At 41.6% G+C, this 21,342-nt stretch overlaps 1 protein-coding gene across 5 annotated transcripts in view; it reads left to right on the top strand.

Moving 5' to 3' along the window:
* Positions 1-21,342, top strand: part of LOC120559100 (immunoglobulin superfamily member 21-like) — a 97,874-nt gene that overhangs the window by 53,535 nt on the left and 22,997 nt on the right. For 2 of the 5 annotated variants that reach the window (XM_039800534.1, XM_039800536.1), the window contains exons 2-5: positions 631-743; positions 4,100-4,221; positions 4,478-4,596; positions 4,893-5,008. In XM_039800534.1, the coding sequence (XP_039656468.1) occupies positions 631-743; positions 4,100-4,221; positions 4,478-4,596; positions 4,893-5,008 (470 nt within the window). Of the gene's footprint in view, positions 1-630; positions 756-4,099; positions 4,222-4,477; positions 4,597-4,892; positions 5,009-21,342 lie in introns of all 5 variants that reach the window. The other 3 variants (XM_039800533.1, XM_039800535.1, XM_039800538.1) reach the window with 2 other exon arrangements.

Raw genomic sequence — 21,342 nt, 5'->3', positions numbered from 1 at the left:
TCCACTGAATCTTTTAGATAACAGGAGCCTATAATTTCTGTAGCCTAATCCATAACAACAGACATCATGACCACCTTTCTCTCATCTCGCGTTCCTCTCTCCACACTGCTGTAATCAGACAAAAAAAGTCACCTTGTGAGATCGATAATGTTGTCAGACACTTTTAGTAAAAATCTGAGCCTGTCAGTAGCAAAAAAATAAAAAATTTAGTGTACAGAAAGCAAGGCTACACAATTGCCCCATTAGGTTACATTGCAGCTCTGCGCAATTTAACCTATTTCTGCAAAATGGTAATGATAAAATAACTTTCTTTTAATGTTTTTATTTTTTGCACAAAATTATAGATATTAGTATCGATAACAGTAGTGATAAAATCCTAATGCTACCCATCCCTAGCTATATTGAACGTAAAATTTCGTAAGATATACAAACCGGTATGCAAAAGTTTTGTAACATATCAGACGACGATATCGTTGATGAGAATACGTTGAAAAATACCTCAAGTCTAGTCACGCTTTCATAGCGGATTACTTTGTAAATGCATAAGAACATACATAACAGTTCACTACAGGAGCCATACAGGGTAATAATGTCATTTTCAAATGTCTCTCATTTTTCTCTGTTTGGCAGGTTATTTAAGCGTTTCCATTCAGCCTCTTCCTTCTGTTGTCATTGGAGACACAGTCACACTCAAATGCAACTTCCAAACAGACGGCATCCTCAGAGAGATTGTCTGGTTTCGGGTGAGCACACAGGTGAAATTAATGCCTCCACCTCCTTTTTCAGCCCTCAATGTATCTGTTTAATTATTAATGTTTAATGTAGAGTCAGAAATATAGGTAAGTGGGTATTACCTTATCCCTGTTTTTTTCTTGAGCAGTGGCCTGATTGATGGTAATGTATTCATCCCAGCTGAGAATAATCAGTTCAAACCTCATATATCTGACAAAGGCAACAGTGCAAATCAGGTGAAACCCATTAATCTATGATTACTTCGCAGAAAACCACTACCCAAATTTAATACACTATATTAGAATTGAAAGCTCCACCTTGAGCAGATGGTAAGTAACTCTCTTTTACTGTTCACTTTAAGTTAGTTAAATTTTATTGAGAGGTATTATTAGTTTTACTGTCATTAGTTTTACTTCAGAAAATAAATCCGACCCTAAAAGACATGCCTAAGTCGTGGCTCCTCGCGGTCAGGAACAGTGGTGAAATACACTTAGCCAAGTTACTAATTTCCAAATAGGTGTATTGCTTGCTTTTACATACCAAAGATATCATCCACGGTATTTTTTCGCAGTAAGGGAGACAACAAGAGGCTTCCAAAACCAAAAAAACACAAAACGATAATAAATTTAGAATGTTTTGTGAGAAGTTGATGAGGTAAAGCGGCCAAAATTAGAAAGACACTACAGTAACTGTAGAAAGCGCTGTGTTGTGTCAAAGTGATGTTTGTGAAGAGAACGTCACGCTCACCAGTCCTGTTTTTTTTTTTGCATCTTTTTTTTGCGGGGGGGGGGGGGTTTGCAAAAAACCCAGCATAATTTACAAACATTTGACAACAAACACTTTTCTTTTGCTCCCCCCACCCCACACACTGCCTATGCAAATAATAAATATACAGAAAAAAGAAAAGAAAAAAGAAATATCTATAGCCTACATATATACAGGGAATTATACCAAGTACGTAATAAAATAAACTAACAATATAATTTAAAAAAACTATACCATCAGTTGCTGAGAGCTCAAACAGTTCCTGAGGAGGGTTTGTTATGGAGGATATAGTTTCTACTTAATTTTTGGGAAGTCTTGTGCCTTTCAAAATAAAACTCCAAAGTCTCCCATCTCTTTTGGAATTTTTGGGTTGACTCTCTAATGGAATATTTAATGTTTTCTAGCTTCAGAAATAGCAGCAGGTTGTTCATCCAAGCTGAGGCTTTGGGTGGGTGCTCCGATTTCCACTCTAACAAAATCCTTCTTCGGGTAAGAAGCGTTGCAAAGGCAAAAAGTCTTTTTGTCTGTTTGTTATTTGTATACCTTCCCCTGGAACACCAAAAATAGCTATTTCAGCACTAGGCTGAATATCTTTGTGAAATATCTCAGACAAGATCTCAAATACCATAGTCCAAAAGTTGTTACAGGACCAAAACATGTGAGACAGGTCTGCCTTTTCTGTGGACAAGGATCAAAAATGTCATTCACGTTAGGGTAGATCTTGGAAAGTCTGGCGTTATATATAGTATAATGTGTACAATGAAGAACGTTAAATTGAATTAAACCAAGGCGAACACATGAAGTTGACACATTTACCCTACCCAATGCACTATTCCATGTTTCATCATTTCACCCCAGTCTGCTCAGACCTTATTAAGTGATACGTCACTGAGAGGCATGATAGTAATATATATTTTTGAGGTAAGAACCTTAACAAGCACAGGAATTTGCAAAATTACATCTAGTCCCATTCTTGGCGGTAGACTGGTAAAGGATGGGCTAATGGATTGCATAAAGTGACCTGGAAATAGCGGAAAAGGCTAGAGTGCTGTAACTGAAAGGGGAACAGAGAAATCCCTGGGAGCTAAAACGTTCAGATTTCCAACTATTCTGAACGCTGCGGTTTCAACAGTTTTTTTTAAACTCTCGACTAAGTCTTACGCAACTCCAAGCAGGCCTTCTATGATTGGTTATCTGCTCGATGGATATATTAAGAGAACCTGCTTCAGGCAGGAGCTACTGGAGTATTTTTTTAAGCTTTTTTAAAGCGGTGTTAACATTCTCCCATGTAGCTAGACATGTAGCACATCCAGCTGGGGGGAGGATTCAGAAAAGATTATATCTCCACCCTGGCCTGGGAATGGCTCCCCCAGTCCAGCCTGGTCTCACAGAATTCCTGAAATGATCACAAACTAATAACACCGCATTATGTGGTGGTGGCACAGAATGTGTGAAAATTCTGTGTGGCCACGACGGAAAAGAATGCCAATGTAAAGTCAATGAGAAGATAACATAGCATTAGGAGTGACTACGCTAACGAGTATTATGAAAGCCTGAAAATCCGCGTAAGGAGGTTGGTTGGGGGGTGGGGGGGTCAAACACAGGACTTTCACCCAGGAGACCGGGGATCGTGTCACGTTTCCTAAACCCAACCATAACCATACCATTCTTTTCCTAAACCCAACCGTCCTGTTGTTGTCCCGCGTGTCATGGAAACATAAGCCCACCCACAACCTTTTCATTAACTTTAGGGGCTGTGTTCATTTCATAGAATGCTTCCGTGGGCCCATCACAGAATTTTTGTCGATCCGTGTTAATTCTTCCGTGGGTCCATGATGGATTTTTTTGGGATTCCGTGAAACTGCCACAGATTTTGAGTTAAGGGGCCGTGTTCATTTCATGAGATTCTTTGAGATCAGGTTGCCCAGTCAGAGCTGGCTAATGTGGCTCGGGAAAGGGAAGATTGGGGTCCCCTGCTGGAGCTGCTGCCCCTGTGACCCAACCCTAGATAAGCGGCTGACGATGGATGGATGGATGGATGGATGGATGGATGGATGGATGGATGGATGGATGGCCATAGCCAAAGCAAAAAGAAGTGGACCAATAGGACAACCATGCCGCATAGCCCTTCCCAGTATTCTGCACACAGGATGTCCTACAGAAAGGGAGACTAACTGGCACTTTAAATCCCCATTGGATGATTAAAGTCCTTTAACCGGTTACAATATATAGTCAACACGACCAGGATCCAAAGAGTGTATCGGACAAGTGAAGCTCAAAGATGGATAAAAAGCCAATTTCTTGGGGCTCACCTTTTAGAGCGTGCGCCCCATGTACCCCCCCCCCTCTTTCTCCCCCCTTTTCCTGTCTGGCAATTTAGTGTCCAATTAACCTAACCTGCATATCTTTGGACTGTGGGATGAAACCAGAGAACCCACAGAAAACTCACCCAAAAAACATGTAAACTCCACATATAAAGACCCCAGATGGCCTACAGGTTCAAACCCAGAACCTGCCCCATTATACATACACAACATTTTAACTAATGTCTACATAGTCACAGCTACTGTACACAAACTAAATAATGCTAATGTTTTCTCAGGTGGTTGAAGGAGGCAGTGCCAAGCAGAAGATTTTCACCTATGATGCTATGTACAACAGCACCTACTCCCACATGGAGGACAACCACAGACGAGAGGACCTGGTCTACCAGTCAACTGTGCGGTGAGACTGGCCACTACAAGTTGTACCAAAATTCATAGAAAGACAGAAATGTTTGGGGGAACATTCCCATCAGGGGCATGGTTTCTTTTGACAATGGGGGAGTAAGTGGTAGGGGGATGTGAAATTAGAAAAAAACAAACTTTTTTCTATCTCTGTATTTATACTATCTCTAATCTCAAGAACCTGAGATGTTAAAAATGAAAGGTAAAATTAAAACAACTCCCTATGTAATTGTTGTAACTGTGCGTATGAGCAGGCTTCCTGAGGTCCAGATGGAAGATGACGGCTTGTATGAGTGCCATGTGGGGATCTATGACAAGAGCTCCACAGACAAAGTGATTCTAGCCTCTGGCAGCATCACCCTCACTGTCATAGGTATGTGTTCATTTCTGAGGGTCTTGTGATTTTTAAAGACCGTAGCTTTAGAAGAAAAATCAGGGGATCACAATTTATTTTAGGATTCATCAAGTGGGCACCATTTATATCTGTACAAAAATAACTGAATTGATTTGAAATGTTCACACTTAAAGGTGCTCCACTTGCAGTCACCAGCATACTGACTCACTACTTATCGCTGATTTATTTATTACTTGATGAATACCTAATAACTTATATTCTATTATATTGATTTAGTTAATCGAAAGAGTGTCATCTTTGTATTTTCTCTGCAGTACCTCCCAAGTCTATCTCTGTGGTGGCAGCCAACAGCCCGGCTCCTTTCAGCCGCTATGAGGCCCACAACTTCACTCTGGTTTGCATTGTTACAGGAGCAAAGCCAGCTCCCATGGTGAGACTGAGCCTTTTTACTGTTTATCTCTCTGGATTGTTTTACAAAAGATAAAGAGAAGCAATGCTACATAATCATAATCTTAATAGAACACCATTTAATTTAATTTTCCATTTGTATCTACTGAACTGGACTACATGTTCAATAGCTGTCTTTGTTTAACCAAGCACACCTCTGCCCAGCACTGGGTTATTGTAGTAGTGGTAAATAATAATGATGGCAGACACCAAGCTCTCTGGTCACATGACCATGTATAATGAGCAGTAAACAAGATGAACACAGGAGCATCCAGCTGTAGGCTGCCCGCTGACTGTCTGAATAATATTAAAGATACCATCACTGTTTATATATACATTGTTTGCTTTAAATTACCTTGTTGCCTAGAAGACGGCTAGAGAAAAAGAAAACTCTTTACTGAGTGCAGTGATGCCTCCCACAAGAATCTACGTAAAACGGTTCATCAGTTATGAAAGGGGTCATTCAATCAATCAAATGTATTTAAAGTGTAAAATCATCATTAAACATGGTCTCAATGCACTTTACAATTAAAGTAAATTATATGTTAAGAAAAGAGCCTAGATTAATGTTGTACATGTTGTATGTAACATATGTTAAATAAGAGACCAAACTTTTAGGTACAACAATATACAGTAAATATTATGGTCTACGCATATAGATAAATTGGTGAGTGAGATGGGGAGCACAAATGTAATGGGACATTAAGACACAAGTTTGATCTAATCTGGACTATTGCTCAGTAGTTTGGCCCAGTGTCTCCATGACCCAGATGAGAAAATTGCAAAAAAAAAACAAAGCAGCATATTGTACACTTCAATGCTCATATAGAACCAATGTAAATACAATGCATAACTGTTTATCCTGGCTAAAGGTAAAAGATAGATGCACTGTCTCTTTGCTTAAAAAGAAAAAAAAGATTTCAGTTACTAAATTCCCAAGGGTATTACACATAATTAAAGGAATATTTCACCGCTGGAAAGCTGAATAAAGCTGAAATTTGTGCCTTCTAGGCCGAGAAAAGCCAGAAAATGTGTTTTGGTCTTATATGGATGAAAAACCCCAAATCCCAGAATGCACCTGCTTCGTTGCTTTGAGTCCACTCCCAAGCCACGCCTACCGCCTGACAGACCGACAGAGGCATTCAACTCAACTCAAGCGTGTTTTATTGTCATTTCAACCATATACGCGAAACAACGTTTCATCGTGATTCAAGTGGTGTTACACATTTAATATAAAAACGACATTATATAAAAACGACATACGAAACGGGCTACATTTAGTACACACACTTTATAGGCTCCGTGAAGTTCAGCTAACACATACTAGCATTAGCGCTTTGTGGGCTGTAAACACCGAGCATAACACAGCCGTGAATTAGCGTGCAATGTAGAATGGTCGGCATTTAACAGTCACAAACTCCACCAGCAGTTAGCAGTTAAATGGATACAAATCACCACGTTTCTGCACCACTCCGCATTAACACAGCCCACCTTACCCGGCGACAGAGCATCTCTAGCTCGGAGGGCTAGCAGGCCTGGTAGCTGGACAGTCCGGTACACTATTCAGGCATGTTTCCACGACAAAAAAAACACAGCAGTCTCTGAACTCACGTTGGGAGTTTCGTTGAAGTTGGATGTAGTCCAGTTTTTGGTCTAAATGAGCGGACACTTGCAAGCAGGATCCGTAAAGTTCAGCTAACGCATACTAGCATTGGTGTAGCTAAACACAGAGTATAAACACAGCCGTGAATTAGCGTGGAATGTCGAATGGTCGGCATTTAACAGTCACAAGCTCCACCAGCAGTTAGCAGTAGCTAGTTGGATTTTATTTCTACACCAGTCCGTTTAACACAGCCCACCTCCACGGGCCGGCGAGAGCAGCCTGGTAGCTGGATAGTCCCGGTGCCGGTACACTGTTGTTCAGGCATGTTTCCACAAAAACAAAAACACAGCAGTCACTGAACTCACGTTGGGAGTTTCGTTGGAGGATGTAGTCCAGCTTGTTGTTTAATGAGCAGACACTTGCAAGCAGGATGGATGGGACAGGTGGACAGCTAGTGTTAGCTTTCCACCTAGCCGATGAGGATGTCCCATAGCCGGCTAGCGGCATTGAGCGACACCGCTGGTCTCCGTGCAGGCGAAGCTCATGTAGTGTGCCGAGTATTGCGTCTGTAATAACGTTTCCTCCATATTCTCCGATCTGTACCGATGTATCCCGGTGGTACACACGTCCGGTAGTTTGAATGCAGATAATTGACCGTTCGCAAAAGCCACGGCCCCTAGTTATTGTTACTATGCCCGTCAAACAATTGAGAACCAGACACGTAGCCATGGCGGACCAAGTGATGCCTGTTTCTTGTAGAGTAACTAGCGTTGCAGAAGGCTGTAGTCTTGCGCTTAAGTCCCGTGGGAATTCAGTTGTAGCAGGAAAAGGTAAACCGCAGTGTGCAGATCGGAGCTTAATGTGTGAAAAGTGAAGAGCGGAGGGAAGAAGAGGGAAGAAGCTTGGAGTAACTATGGAGCTAGAGCTAGCCTTCAGTGGTGCTGTTACTGTACGGGAAACAGGCATGATTTGGCCCGTTTCCATGTAGTTACATAGTCACTGATATGATCATAACCACTACAGTGCTCAAATACCTATTTTTGAGGAGGGAATAAACTTCAAAATTTCGCCGCGAAAGCATGAACTGTCCTCTGGAGGACATCCACCAGACCAGCGGCCGCCTGTGGATTGTTGTCGGCCGCGGCAGGCGAGGGAGGAAGTAGAAGGATGCCCGGTCGGGGCTGCTAGCCTGGCTAAGGAAACTACCACACAATTTGCCACTGCAGAGACTCATATTCACCAACGCCAGATGGATTGCACACAAAATGGATATATATATATATATATATATATATATATATATATATATATATATATATATATATATATATATATATATATATATATATATTACAAATACACATGGAACTGCTGCGTGATGATTATTACCGGAGCCTGGCTGAACACACTCACTCATCCCAGACGGCAGCTAGCAGCTAAGAGGTATAGGTGAATTTAAACAATGGCTAAGTTGCTAAACGTATCTTGTTGTCATGTAAGGGCCCTGTTCATGTTGCACATTTTAATTGCATTTTGTGTCTGTTAAGAGGCACAAAGGCACTCTTTATCTTATGCCCCCAAAACTGCTAGCTTTAGCAGCTCCGTGTTGCTAGCACCGATTCGGCTCGTCTTTTTTGCTATTGACAGTACTCCTATACATATAGCGGTCAAGATTAACTGAACCATATTCCCGATTTTCGTTTAATCAGTGTTCAAAAGGACGTTTAGGTTGTTTGGGGTACGTTTGTACCATAGGCGCATCGTTTCACGATCTTGCTGAAATCGCAATGTTTGACGGGGGTCCTTCTCCTTAGTTACAGTTGCTGAGCTAGGATTGGACGAGGACCGTTCGAGGGCGGGGTTTTGCGAACGGTCAATTGTTGTAAAAGTTTTCTGCTGAAAACCGAGAGCCTGTTTAGCGAAGCTTCAAGATGGCTGACAGTCGTTTTCATTCGGAATACCTCGGCCAGACTCGGCAGTCCAACCCCCTGTGGGCGTGTTGAAAACATACGGAAGTAGATCCTAATACTGGCTGTAGTCCTTGCCACTGGCCCAAAAATCTTCCGATGATGCAAAAATCGTCATTTTACGTCATCGGAAGATTTTTTCCAGGCCCCAAATGCAGAGATCTCTCGTCTCAGGGGGACATGAGGGAGGGAAGCACGGTCATTCAGAAAAACTATCGGGTTTCTACTGATACAAAGCTGAATGCTAAATCGGTGAAGTATCCCTTTTAAAGCTATGTTTAAGCTCAAATGTGCTTAACTGCCATACCGGGCACGCTATTGGAGGTAGATTCACACTACCCAAAGCGAAAACCAGTATGGTGAAGAACATTGCATTGTACAGAGCTGTGGTTAAATGGAACTCTCTGCCTGAGCATATCATTCAGGAAAACAGTAAGAATCGCTTTAAAATATCACTGACACAACATCTCCTGGCAAAACAACTCTCCTCATCTAATTATATTTAGGTCATAACTAGATGATTTTATACAGTATAATCTAGATGTATCAAGAACATTCCCGGGAATTTTAACTGTTCTTGGCAAAATGCGAACTTGTGTATTGGGACAGTACTTTGGCCACAGAAGATGACGTTTCACAGGGACACAAGAACAAAAAACGAGGGACAGGTGACATGAGGGCTGAAGAATAGTTTTCTCATTGTTAGCTTGATGTTTTACTGAAACATGTAATATAACTAATGTCAATATTTACTTTAACATTATCGATCTCAGGACGTGACTTTTTTGTCCAAAGACAGTGGTGTGGAGAGTGAAACGCAACAGGAGAAAACGGCATTCAGTTAGTCTGTTGTTATGAAGTCGGCTAGAAAAATTATAGGTTACGCACATGTAGGCTATTCATTTGAGCCAGACTACAATATTATGGATGGAGAGAAAGAGAGAGCGAGAAGCTGCGGGCGGAGGAGGGTGAAGTAGCAAGATGGAGGCTTCAACGGGTTTGATAGCTCAGTGGGTCAGACAGTCTGTACTCAAAACTAGGATGTGTTATGAGTATATAAACAATGGTGAATAGGGATGATGCAGTCTCTCTCTCTCTCTCTCTCTCTCTCTCTCTCTCTCTCTCTCTCTCTCTCTCTCTCTTAACGTTTTACTCTCCACACTGCTGTCTTCGGACAAAAAGTCACGTCCTGAGATCGATAATGTTGTCAGACACTTTTAGTAACAATCTGAGCCTGTCGGTAGCAAAAAAAACAACACTTATTTTTATTTTGTGTGGACCACAGAAGTATTAGCTGTTGCTCTAGCTACAGATAATGGGGATCCTATTAAATGAGACACCTAATATTATCTGAGGAGCTATGGCCACGAATAAACCCCACCTGATCAGGATAAATTCAAGAAGTAATTACCCTATTAAATCTGTTCACCAAAATTTCTGAAATAATTTTCATTCTTGTCTTTACCTTTCTTTCTTTCTGGTGGCAGTGTGCACTTCTCCAGTACCTCTCTATACACCTCTAACAGAAGTGGAGCCAGTTCAGTGGCAAAACTCTTATATAATTCTCTAATTCTAATGTGAAGCCACAGGCAGGGCCCCCATTACCTTTTTAATTTCCTCTATAGCTAAATCTGCATCAAGGAAATCTTTTTTTTAAATGTTATTAATGCTACATGTAGGCACCATCTTCTCCCACAAACAAGGGGCAGAGTGGCACCTCACTTTGAAGTGGTGCTTCTGCATTTCTGTGTGTTGGGGGAGCCAGGGGGAGGGGTTAGACGAAGCCAAGAGGAGATGCTACTTTCAAATCTTGCTAACTTGTCAACCTTACCAACTCTGCCTTTAAGGAGGCTTTTACAATTATATTTCTAACATATGGGGTGATGGGGCAGTTGATGGCAGAGTGGACAAGAGAAGTCAACAACACTGGTTTAGAGGTGAAGGACTCCAAAGCTGCCATGAAGGAGTAGGGTCAAATGTATCACATCTAAGGGTGCTTTCACACCTGCCTCATTTAGTTCGGTTGAATCGCACTAGAGTTTGTTTGCCCCATTGGTGCGCTTCGTTTTGGCAGGTGAGAACGCGGCAATCACACTCAGGTTCACCAAAAGCATACCAAACAAGCGTACCGAGACCTGCTTGATGAAGTGGTCTCGGTATACTTTCAATCCAACTCTGGAACGGTTTGTTTGTGGTGAGAATGTGATCCGGTCTCCAACCGCACCAACAATATATACTCTGCAAGTCTGAGCTAAATGGCTCCTGTAGTCAGGTGTGCTTTGCAATCTGCGACGCAGCTGAGCAGACAAACTGTAGCAGCATGCAGTGTTTCTCTCACAGAAATAGACTGCAGTCAAGCTCGCTGTCCTTTACTCGCATCTCCGTGGTCAAACTAGCCTCTGCTAGAGTTAGAGACAGACCCTGGCAGAGCGAAGTCTCGGTGACAAAAGCAGACTTAGCATTGTGGTACATTTGGATATTTCCAGGTGTGAAACGAAAGGGCAAATCGCTCCAAGTTTACAAACTCAAAACTGGCCCAGACCCTGAACAGTTCGGGTTATTCCAGTAATTCAGGTGCAAAGGGCTATTGCAAGGGGCTTGATAGCAATGGCAAACAAAAGGGGGCTTAGGGAGCAACCTTGTCTGGTGGAAGGGAAGTATTCTGACTGAATATCATTTGTTTTAACAGAGGCCTGAGGGGAAGAGTAGTTTATGCCAAATGCCAAAGCCAAATGTGTCCATAGAATGAAAAAGATTACCCTATTCTATGCGATCGAAAGCCTTTTCAGCATCCAATGATATCACTGCTTCTGGAGTGTAAACGGAAACTCAAGGCACAGAGCTCTCTGCGCACAGACACACACTCACATTCCGTGAGAGTCAGAGTCCGTCTCTGTACTTGGTCTGGTTCTGGTGGTTGATTAATGCAGCTTTGTGCTGATTGGCTGGATGGGTAGCGCACTGCCATGAGTGCGTGAGGCAAATGTCTGATTACTCCACATTTTAATTGTGAAATTTTGTGATTAAATTCTAAATCTGCAACATTCTCAGGTAGGTAAATGTAGTAGTACTATATCTTCCTCTGAAGTTGAAGTACACTGTAAGTCAGTCAATCAACCAACCAGTAGGCTATACAGTGGAGTTGCATATTCAGTGGTTCAGGGTCCTTCTGTAGGTAATTTTGGGGAACAATTTGGTTCTGGAGAATGCTACAAGAAGCCATACATCAAGGGCCATGCAATTGGCCCGTTACAAACAGGCACATTTTGAACAGGCACTGTACTAGTGTTAAAAATGAAGGAGCAACTCTCTTTAGTGTCATTTTATAAAAAAAGAAATTATGAATCTGATATAAAACTTCCAGCCTGAGACATGACAGTGTTTTCAGCTTACCAGTCTAAATAATGTCAGAATTTGCATTAATGGAATTTAACATACATAAGGCCTTTTACAAGAAGCACCCACTCCACTTGATTTTTCAATAGTTAAAATACTACACATAACAAGTTGTGGATGAAAACAAAGCAATACTGGAAACCTGGGAAATAAGTGTGAAAGTAACAATCCCTTTTACAGGCTTGGTGACACTGAGGGCTAGATTTACTAACACTAGCGCAGTTTGCGCTGCGTCCGTTTATGCGAGTTCGGTAATAGCGCACGCTATGCTTCCACAGTTTGCGTAGTATTTATCAACCCTGACACCCATCAGGCAATCAGCGTCTTTCTCCGCCCACTAGACCGTAAATTGCGCTGTAGCAAAGCGGTACTGGTGCTATGATATGGCTGAGTGCAGACTGCGATATTCCCACTGCTGATGCTATGACTGTTTGAAATGATCCTGATGCCAATATTTGTAATGTAGCGAGGAGAACTGGTGGAATGGGATGGGGGGGCGGTTTTGGGGAATTAAATTTTATTTTTTTTTTTTTTTAATAACTCTAATATTGCATGTCTGCTTGATCTGTAAACGCTAAATTATGTTGTGTTCACTGACAAAGTGTGATTCTTCTGTTAAAAATATTTTCGCCCTCGCCTATGTCTTCGTCTTGCTCAAATTGCTGTTGCCATTTCACCAGCGGCATAAAGGTCTACGAGGAAACTTCGATTGCGGCTGGTTTAAAGAGGCGGAGAATTTCCCCCGCAGAATAGAGGTGCGCTCTTACTGACAGTCTTTGTAAATACCACGGAATATATAATTAGGTGCACTTTGCGCTTATCCTCCCACCTTTTTGGGTGGAACTCCCACTTTCCCCATGACCCTCCCACGAACGCATATTGAAAGCGCAACTTGTCTCTTCTCGCTCATGTGGCAGACAATCTGCGATTTTACCCAAGTGCGCCCTGTTTGTAAATAGCCCGCATCGGTTACGTCCGTCTTTGCGACCAATTAGCGCCTGGAAACAGGTGCAAACGGCTTGATAAATCTAGCCCTGAGAGCAGAGAATTAACGTATATTTTTATACATTAAATTCTGAAAGAAATTATGTCAGTTACTGGGAACAATGATTCTATGATATTATCCTGAGGTAGTCGGAAAAAACAAATTCTAATGTCTGAAAAAGACTAGGACAGTAGGGTTGAAAAAAAAACATATCATTAATAGCCCTAATGTGTACATGTCAACATCAAAACATTTGGCAGCTTCAGTCAAATTTTTGTGTCATTCTGGTACAAGAAAATATCAATAGATATCTTTTAATTAATATAAGAATATCAAAACATAACTCAATACAAACATTAACATTAGATATCTGAGGTGATTCTGATATCTAAGTACGCACTGAGCACCTTCTTTGGAGTTCAACAGAAATTAAATTACATCTGAGCTGCATTTGGCATGTTCTAGTTCTCTCTATTCATCTTCCTTTTTGTTAATATGACTCTGTTGTAAATGTAGTATTTGATTGCAACCTAGTCTCTGTCTGGAGGCAAGACTCAAAGCCCTTTTTACCTGGTACTCTGCAGCTTGTTATGCCACTCGACAGCCTTCACTTTGTTACCTGTCCACTTGCTTCTCATGTTCCAGGTCGTAAATAGGAACAAAACAAATGTATTGAAGATAGAACAATGGCTCTGCTAAAGTAAAACATGGAGGATATGATAGATTATGTCTATGGCATTCATTCAGTTTATGACATTTTCTAAAAAGGTACTGTGGATACAAAATGCTTAAAGTATTTACCTTGCTTTTCACTGAAGCACTTCAGAAGTTTGGGATTTAACCACTTGAAGTGCTGTGTTTTGCTGGGAATCTGAAAGGATGAATTAGAATATATATATATATATATATATATATATATATATATATATATATATATATATATATATATATATATATATATATATATATATATATATATATATATATATATATACACACTCACCTAAAGGATTATTAGGAACACCTGTAAGATTTCTCGTTAATGCAATTATCTAATCAACCAATCACATGGCAGCTGCTTCAATGCATTTAGGGGTGTCGGCCAGGTCTAGACAATCTCCTGAACTCCAAACTGAATGTCAGAATGGGAACGAAAGGTGATCTAAGCAACTTTGAGCGTGGCATGGTTGTTGGTGCCAGACGGGCTGGTCTGAGGATTTCACAATCTGCTCAGTTACTGGGATTTTCACGCACAACCATTACTAGGGTTTACAAAGAATGGTCTGAAACAAGAAAAACATCCAGTATGTGACAGTCCTCTGGGCGAAAATGCCTTGTTGATGCTGGAGGTCAGAGGAGAATGGGCCGACTGATTCCAGCTGATAGAAGATCAACTTTGACTCAAATAACCACTCGTTAAAACCGAGGTATGCAGTAAAGCATTTATGAAACCACAACATGAACAACCTTGAGGCGGATGGGCTACACCAGCAGAAGACCCCACCGGGTACCACTCATCTCCACTAAAAATAGGAAAATGAGGCTACAATTTGCACGAGCTCAGCAAAATTGGACAGTTGAAGACTGCAAAAATGTTGCCTGGTCTGATGAGTCTCGATTTCTGTTGAGACATTCAGATGGTAGAGTCAGAATTTGGCGTAAACAGAATGAAAACATGGATCAGTCATGCCTTGTTGCCACTGTGCAGGCTGGTGGTGGTGGTGTAATGGTGTGGGGAATGTTTTCTTGGCACAATTCAGGCCCCTTAGTACCATTTGGGCATCATTTAAATGCCACAGCCGACCTAAGCATTGTTTCTGACCATGTCCATCCTTTTATGACCTCCATGTACCCATCCTCTGATGACTACATCCAGCGGGATAATGCACCATGTCACAAAGCTTGAATCATTTCAAATTGGTTTCTTGAACATGACAATGAGTTCACTGTACTAAAATGAACCCCACAGTCACCAGATCTCAACCCAATAGAACATCTTTGGGATGTGGTGGAACGGGAGCTTTGTGTCCTGGATGTGCATCCCACAAATCTCCATCAACTGAAGATGCTATCCTATCAATATGGGCCAACATTTCTAAAGAATGCTTCCAGCACCCTGTTGAATCAATCCCACGAAGAATTAAGGCAGATAGATAGATAGATAGATAGATAGATAGATAGATAGATAGATAGATAGATATTTTTATTTATTTTTAAAATTTAAACTTTATTGGATAGGGGAGAGAGAGAGAAGGGGGGTAGACATGCAGGAAAACTGCCACAGGTCGTACTCAAACCCTGGACCTTCTGCGTCGAGGAAGAAATCTCTGCATATGTGCGCCTGCTCTACCAAATGAGCTAACCGGCCACAAATTAGAATATATTTTAGATAAAAGCACAACTTTACATATTGTCGCTTCTGTGAAGGCAAGAATAAATAATTGTTGTCATCATGATTGCATGCACTTGAAGCATTTTGTATTTGGGCGCCTTTTATATTTTACCATGTCTTGGTTAAGTGATGTTTATGGTTGAGGCAGATGTTCCCTCCATATTGTCCAGGGTGGTTGAGACGTTAGTGCCTCAGAAGTGTCTGAACCCCAGAAATCTCAATTCTTGAGCCTTTAAAAAGTAACAATAAAATATGTGCGTTAAAGCTATAGTGTGTAGTTTCTGTCAATGACAACAAGCCTTCGGTGAGCGTGCACTGCCCCTCATCCACACAGTTGCTAGTAGTGTTTATCCTGTCAAATCAAGGAAGACATGGAGAATTAAAAAAACAAGATGGACTCAGAAGAGTCAAATATTTAGCATTTTATCTTCTCTTCATCTGCAAAGCTGAACACTGCTGTTGTCCTTTCTCAGCTGTGACATAAAACACATCACTCGAGCTGCTGCATGCGAATGTCACCAGACTACACCCTTTTGTGATCATAGCCATATGAATGGAGAAATACAGAGAGTTTTCTGGAGCTGGTGGTCTTAATTGGCTTTGTATCAGTCATTTGGCACTGGCTTGAATGTAACAGATATTCATTAATATAACCCTTGTGTGGTGTTCAGGTCTGTGGGACCCATTTTCAATGTTTGCTAAAAGAAAAATTATGATATTTATTATTTATTCTAACTCAAACTCATTGGCCTTGGCTCATTTTATGTGAATAACATAAAAAATAACTTATTTTCAATGACTGCACATGGTACACATAACTATTACATATGAGGTGTTCGGGTCTACTGGACCCAAATGTCTTTAAATGTAGGTGCTATGAAACTATGCTGTCTCTGCACCTGCTATTCCCACACAAAGTTACAAAATTGTTACATTTCAAGCACTTTCAACTGTTCTGATTAAGTTCTAAGAAATAAGCACCAATAATGATAACACATTTTTTTGTTTTACCTTTTTTTATAATTTAATTTCCTTGTTTTCTCACAAAAAATGATATGATCATAAATGTGATCTCACAGGGGTAAATGGCAAATATGAACCAAAAATGATGTATATATCATTGGTAATTGAGCTAAAGTAAACACCTATTAAGTATTTTTACATAAATTGTTATGGTTGTATTGATTTAAAAGCCTAATAATGTGGTGGGTCCACCAGACCTGCGAACATTGGCTGTGTAACAAACATATGAACACAAGGAATAAATAGCTTGTACACAACAAAAGAGCTAAATGAAAGACTGAACCTGGCATACTGTATCTCTCCTAATGGTGGGATATCAGGAGAAAATTCCAAATCTTAAATCCAAAGGTTAAATGGATCTCTATAAAAGACTGCTCTAACTTGCTAATTCTTCTTTCTCTTTCTTTTTTTTGCAAAACATGAATTACCTTTCCCATCTATTGTTGCTTTTCTCTATTGCTTTCTTAGTTGTCTCCTCTCCACTAATTTATCTACTTCTTTATGCTGTCTAGACTTAATAGTTTACAACCTGTCCACTTTCTTTAAATCAATGATTCTAAATCTTTCAGCACCATATTCATACCTAATTTCTCCCATCTTTACCACTGCCCATCTAACACTATTATCAGGTCTCTATTGTCTGTCTCCCAGCTCATTACTTAAAGATATTACCTCATTCTGTCAGGATACTTTATGTTGATGTAAGTCAGCAATGGTTTCTTTACTGGATTCATCATCACTCATTCACATCACAATGCCTACTTCAATTGGTTTCTGGATGCAAATGCCTGAATCTTTCAAGAGAAAGTTTGGGGGAATCTTTCTGGACGTTACCAGAAAGACACCATCCAGGCCTTCCTATACGAGGCAACAGCAATGGACCCCAGGTTCAAGGGAAAGATGAATAATGATGCCAACTGCTGGGACCGGTTGAGAAGGGCAGCAGTAGCCAATGTAACACAATGGGGCTGAACTATTTATCGCATTTGCAATGATATCGCAATATGTTAAAATGCAATTTCCTAATCGCAAAGGCTGCGATTTGGTCAAGTGACTCGCAAGAGCAAAGCAGTCTGCAATCTGCAGAGAAAGCATCAACTTGGCATGCTAACGCTACATCGTACCTTGACCTGTTGTACCACGGCCTCAGGCTCGACAGAAACTTTAGTCCCAAATAGGAACAGTATGACACTTGTGTGGAACTATTTTGGTTTAAAAAAAGAAGATGATGCGCAGCTTCAGGTATTGTGCAAAACCTGTCTTGCTAATGTTGCTACCTCACGGGGTAACACTACGAACCTGTATCAGCACTTAAAAAAACAACACAAGGCTGTCCATGACAGTTGCATGGCTAAAATGCCGAACACCAGTTTGTCAAGTAAGCAAAATACCACCCGACAGGCATCACTCACCGAAATGTTTGAAAGTGTAACGTTAACTCCATATGAACATACTTGAAAATGGAACGAGGAAATTACTCAAGCAGTAACTGAGTTTATCGCCAAAGTCATGATGCCCCTTAGTACGGTAACCAAGCCAAACAGAACCTAATAATAATAATAATAATAATAATAATAATAATAATAATAAATTATTTATATAGCGCCTTTCATGAAACCCAAGGACACTTAACAGAATTACAGTGCTAAACTAAGGGAGGTTGTAGGCTGTGGTGAACAGGTGGTGTTTCAGGAGTTTTTTTTTTAAAATGTCCAGGGATGTAGCATTTCGGATATCTGCAGGGAGGGTGTTCCTCTCTTTGTTGAATAATACAGCACATAAGAAATAATTACACTTTAAATCACAATCGCAATATTGGTTAAAAAAATCGCAATTTGATTATTTTCCAAAATCGTTCAGCCCTATAACACAAGCACCAGAAGATCTGTCAAAGAAGGACCACACAGGAGTCAGAAGAAGAAGAAGAAGAAGCAGAGGAGACTGCTGTACAAACCAAGGACTGCCTTTAGAAGCTGTTTGCTGAAGAAGACCGGGAGCCTTCCATCCGCATGGCAAAAGAAGATTGTGATGGTGGGGAAAGAGCGGTACTCTGCACTTGCTGACACATCTTACAGTCACCTATCTCCGTGTCTATACCTCCTCCACCCCCCGGTGAGAGGGTCTTCTCCACAGCAGGGGAGAAAGAGAAAGCAGATTTGCTGATCTTCCTGCAGAAGAACTATTAAGATTTTTTTAGGTTTTACATTCTGTTTAATTGAAATTCATTTAGACCTTTACTGTGAAAAATGTTATTTTTTATCAGTCCCTCCAGGATTTTGGGGCCTATTTTTTTTAAATTGCTGCCGCCCAAAATGCCTGATTTTGCCTCGGTATACAATAAAAGTTGCAATGTCTTCTGTATTTTTTCTGCAATTAAATTGTGGGAGACAGTGACAATTGTAATTTCTTTTGTAGAATTCTTTAAAAATATTTCACAAATGTTTCAGGGAGAATAAAACTACTCTGGACTAAGTGTTCCAAAAGGCTCAGGATGCTGCAAATGGAATAGAATATAATTCTTTATTGCCATTGTACAGGATACAACGAAATTGGATGGCATTCCTCTTGTTGCTTTGCAAATAAATAAAATTAAAACATTAAAAAAATAAGAATGTAAAAGCAATAAAGTGTTCAGCCATTCTCAACCCCCCAGCCTCCCACATACATGCAATCTCCAGTGCATACATAAAACAATTAGGTAGCATGGATAGTAAGTGAGTGCTTACAGTGCAAACAGCTCCACACTCAGAGGGGCTCAGTCCGTAAGTCCTGGTGTGGTGGTGCCAGTTGTTGCACACAGTGTGTGAAGGTGACTGGCAGTTTTCAGTGTCCGCATTGCAGTGGAGTAAAAACTGTTTTTGAGTCTATTTGTTCGGTATTTGATGGACATGACGCGTTTCCAGAGGGCAACAGTGCAAATGAATGATGTGAGGGGTCTCTTAGAATGTTGGCAGATCTGGTGAGGCAGCGGGAACTGAAGATGTCCTGCAGGGAGCACAGGGCACAGCCGATGATCTTTTGGGCGGTGTTAATGACCCTCTGGAGTTCCCTCCTATCCGCTGCTGAGCAGCTGGCATATAAGGTAGATATGCAATAGGCCAGCACCCTTTCGATGGAGCAGCGGTAGAAGGACACCAGCAGCTTCTCCTCCAGGTGGTTTTTCCTGAGGATTCTCAGGAAGTGGAGTCGCTGCTGGGCTTTCTTGACCATGTGGTGTGTATTGGTGGTCCAAGAGATGTCCTCTGCGATGTGTGTGCCTAGGAAATTGAAGACAGGAACCCTTTCCACACATTCCCCATTAATGTGGAGTTGTTCCGTGTCTGCCCTTTTCCTACGGAAGTCAATGATTAATTCCTTTGTCTTGGATCTGTTCAAGATGAGGTTATTGTCCTTGCACCACTCAACCAGTCTGCAGACCTCCTCCCGATAGGATGACTCGTCTACCCCTGAGATGACACCGACCACCATTGTGTCGTCCGCATACTTAATGATGGTGTTGGTAGAGTGGATGGAGGTGCAGTCATGTGTGTAGAGAGAGTAGAGCAGAGGACTCAACACACAGCCCTGGGGGGAGCCGGTGCTGAGTGTGAGTTGGGAGATGTGTGGGCCTATTCTTATGGTTTGAGGTCGGTTGGTCAGGAAGTCAATTATCCATTGGCAGATGGATAAGGGGAGTCCTAAATTGGTGAGTTTGGTGACAAGTCTCCCAGGAATTATTGTATTGAAAGCAGAGCTAAAGTCAATGAAGAGCATCCTCACATAGCCCCCTCCGGTGTTCAAGGTGAGATAGTGCATTGTGGAGAGCAGTGATAATAGCATCTTCTGTAGACCTGTTCGCTCTGTAGGCAAACTGGTATGGGTCAAAGGTGGGTGGGAGGTTGGCTGTGATGTGCTGCTGGACCAACTGCTCAAAGCACTTGGTGATCACTAGTGTAAGTGTCACAGGGCAGTAGTCATTTAAGCTGCTTATGGTAGGTTTCTTGGGCAGGGGAATTATTATAGCAGATTTGAGACATGGTGGGACAATGGATTTGGACAGGGACAGGTTGAAGAGTCTTGTAAAGACCTTTGAGAGCTGTGCCGCACAGTCCTTTAGTACCCTGCCTGTGACCCCATCTGGACCTGCAGCTTTCCGCGGGTTTACTCTACTGAGCACCCACCTCACCTCATGCTCCTGCACAGTATGCGTGACTATTGTTGTCGTCAGGTGAAGGTGACGCTTCGGTGGCCGTGCTCCTCACCTCAAAGCGGGCGAAGAAACAGTTTAGTTTCTCTGCCAGAGAAGTGTCGCCGTCTGCGGTAGTGTTGTTACTTCTGTAATTGGTGAGCTGCTGGATGCCCTGCCAAGCCCTCCGTGGGTTGTTGTTGTCAAAGTGATCCTCATTCCTCCTCTTCTGAGCTGTTTTGTCGTCTCTGATGCCTCTGTTCAGGTTGGCTCATGCAGAGCTGTGTTGCGCTCTTTGAGGAGATTACGAACCACTCCCGTGCACCAGGGCTTTTGGTTAGGTACATACGAAACTGTAACATTGTCAACACGTGTTGATGTAGGAAAGTACCGTGATGGTGTAGCCATCCAGGTCCTCGTCCTCGAAGATGGCCCAGTTGGTTCTTTTGAAGCAGTCCTGCAGCTGAGATGAAGCTCCCTCAGGCAACGTCTTTACAGTCTTTGAGGTGATTTGAGTTTTTCTTTTTTAGGAGGGTATATGCTGGGGTAAGTAGTATGGATAGGTGGTCTGACTGGCCTAAGTGTGGTAATGGTATTGACCTGAAGCCTCTTGATGTTAGAATAGGCTTTGTCAAGCATGTTAACTCCCCTTGTGGTGCACTTAATGTGTTGTGTGAACTTGGGGTGGACCCGTTTTAGATCTGCATGGTTAAAATCCCCAGTTATTATGTGGGCAGCATTAGGGTGTTTGTTCTGTTGTTCACTAATAGAGCCATGTAGAATGTC

This window comes from Perca fluviatilis, chromosome 5 (assembly GCF_010015445.1).
Source record: "Perca fluviatilis chromosome 5, GENO_Pfluv_1.0, whole genome shotgun sequence".
Classification (NCBI taxonomy): domain Eukaryota; kingdom Metazoa; phylum Chordata; class Actinopteri; order Perciformes; family Percidae; genus Perca; species Perca fluviatilis.
The sequence above is the reverse complement of the archived record's forward strand: the minus strand, read 5'-3'. Positions and strand labels throughout refer to the sequence as shown.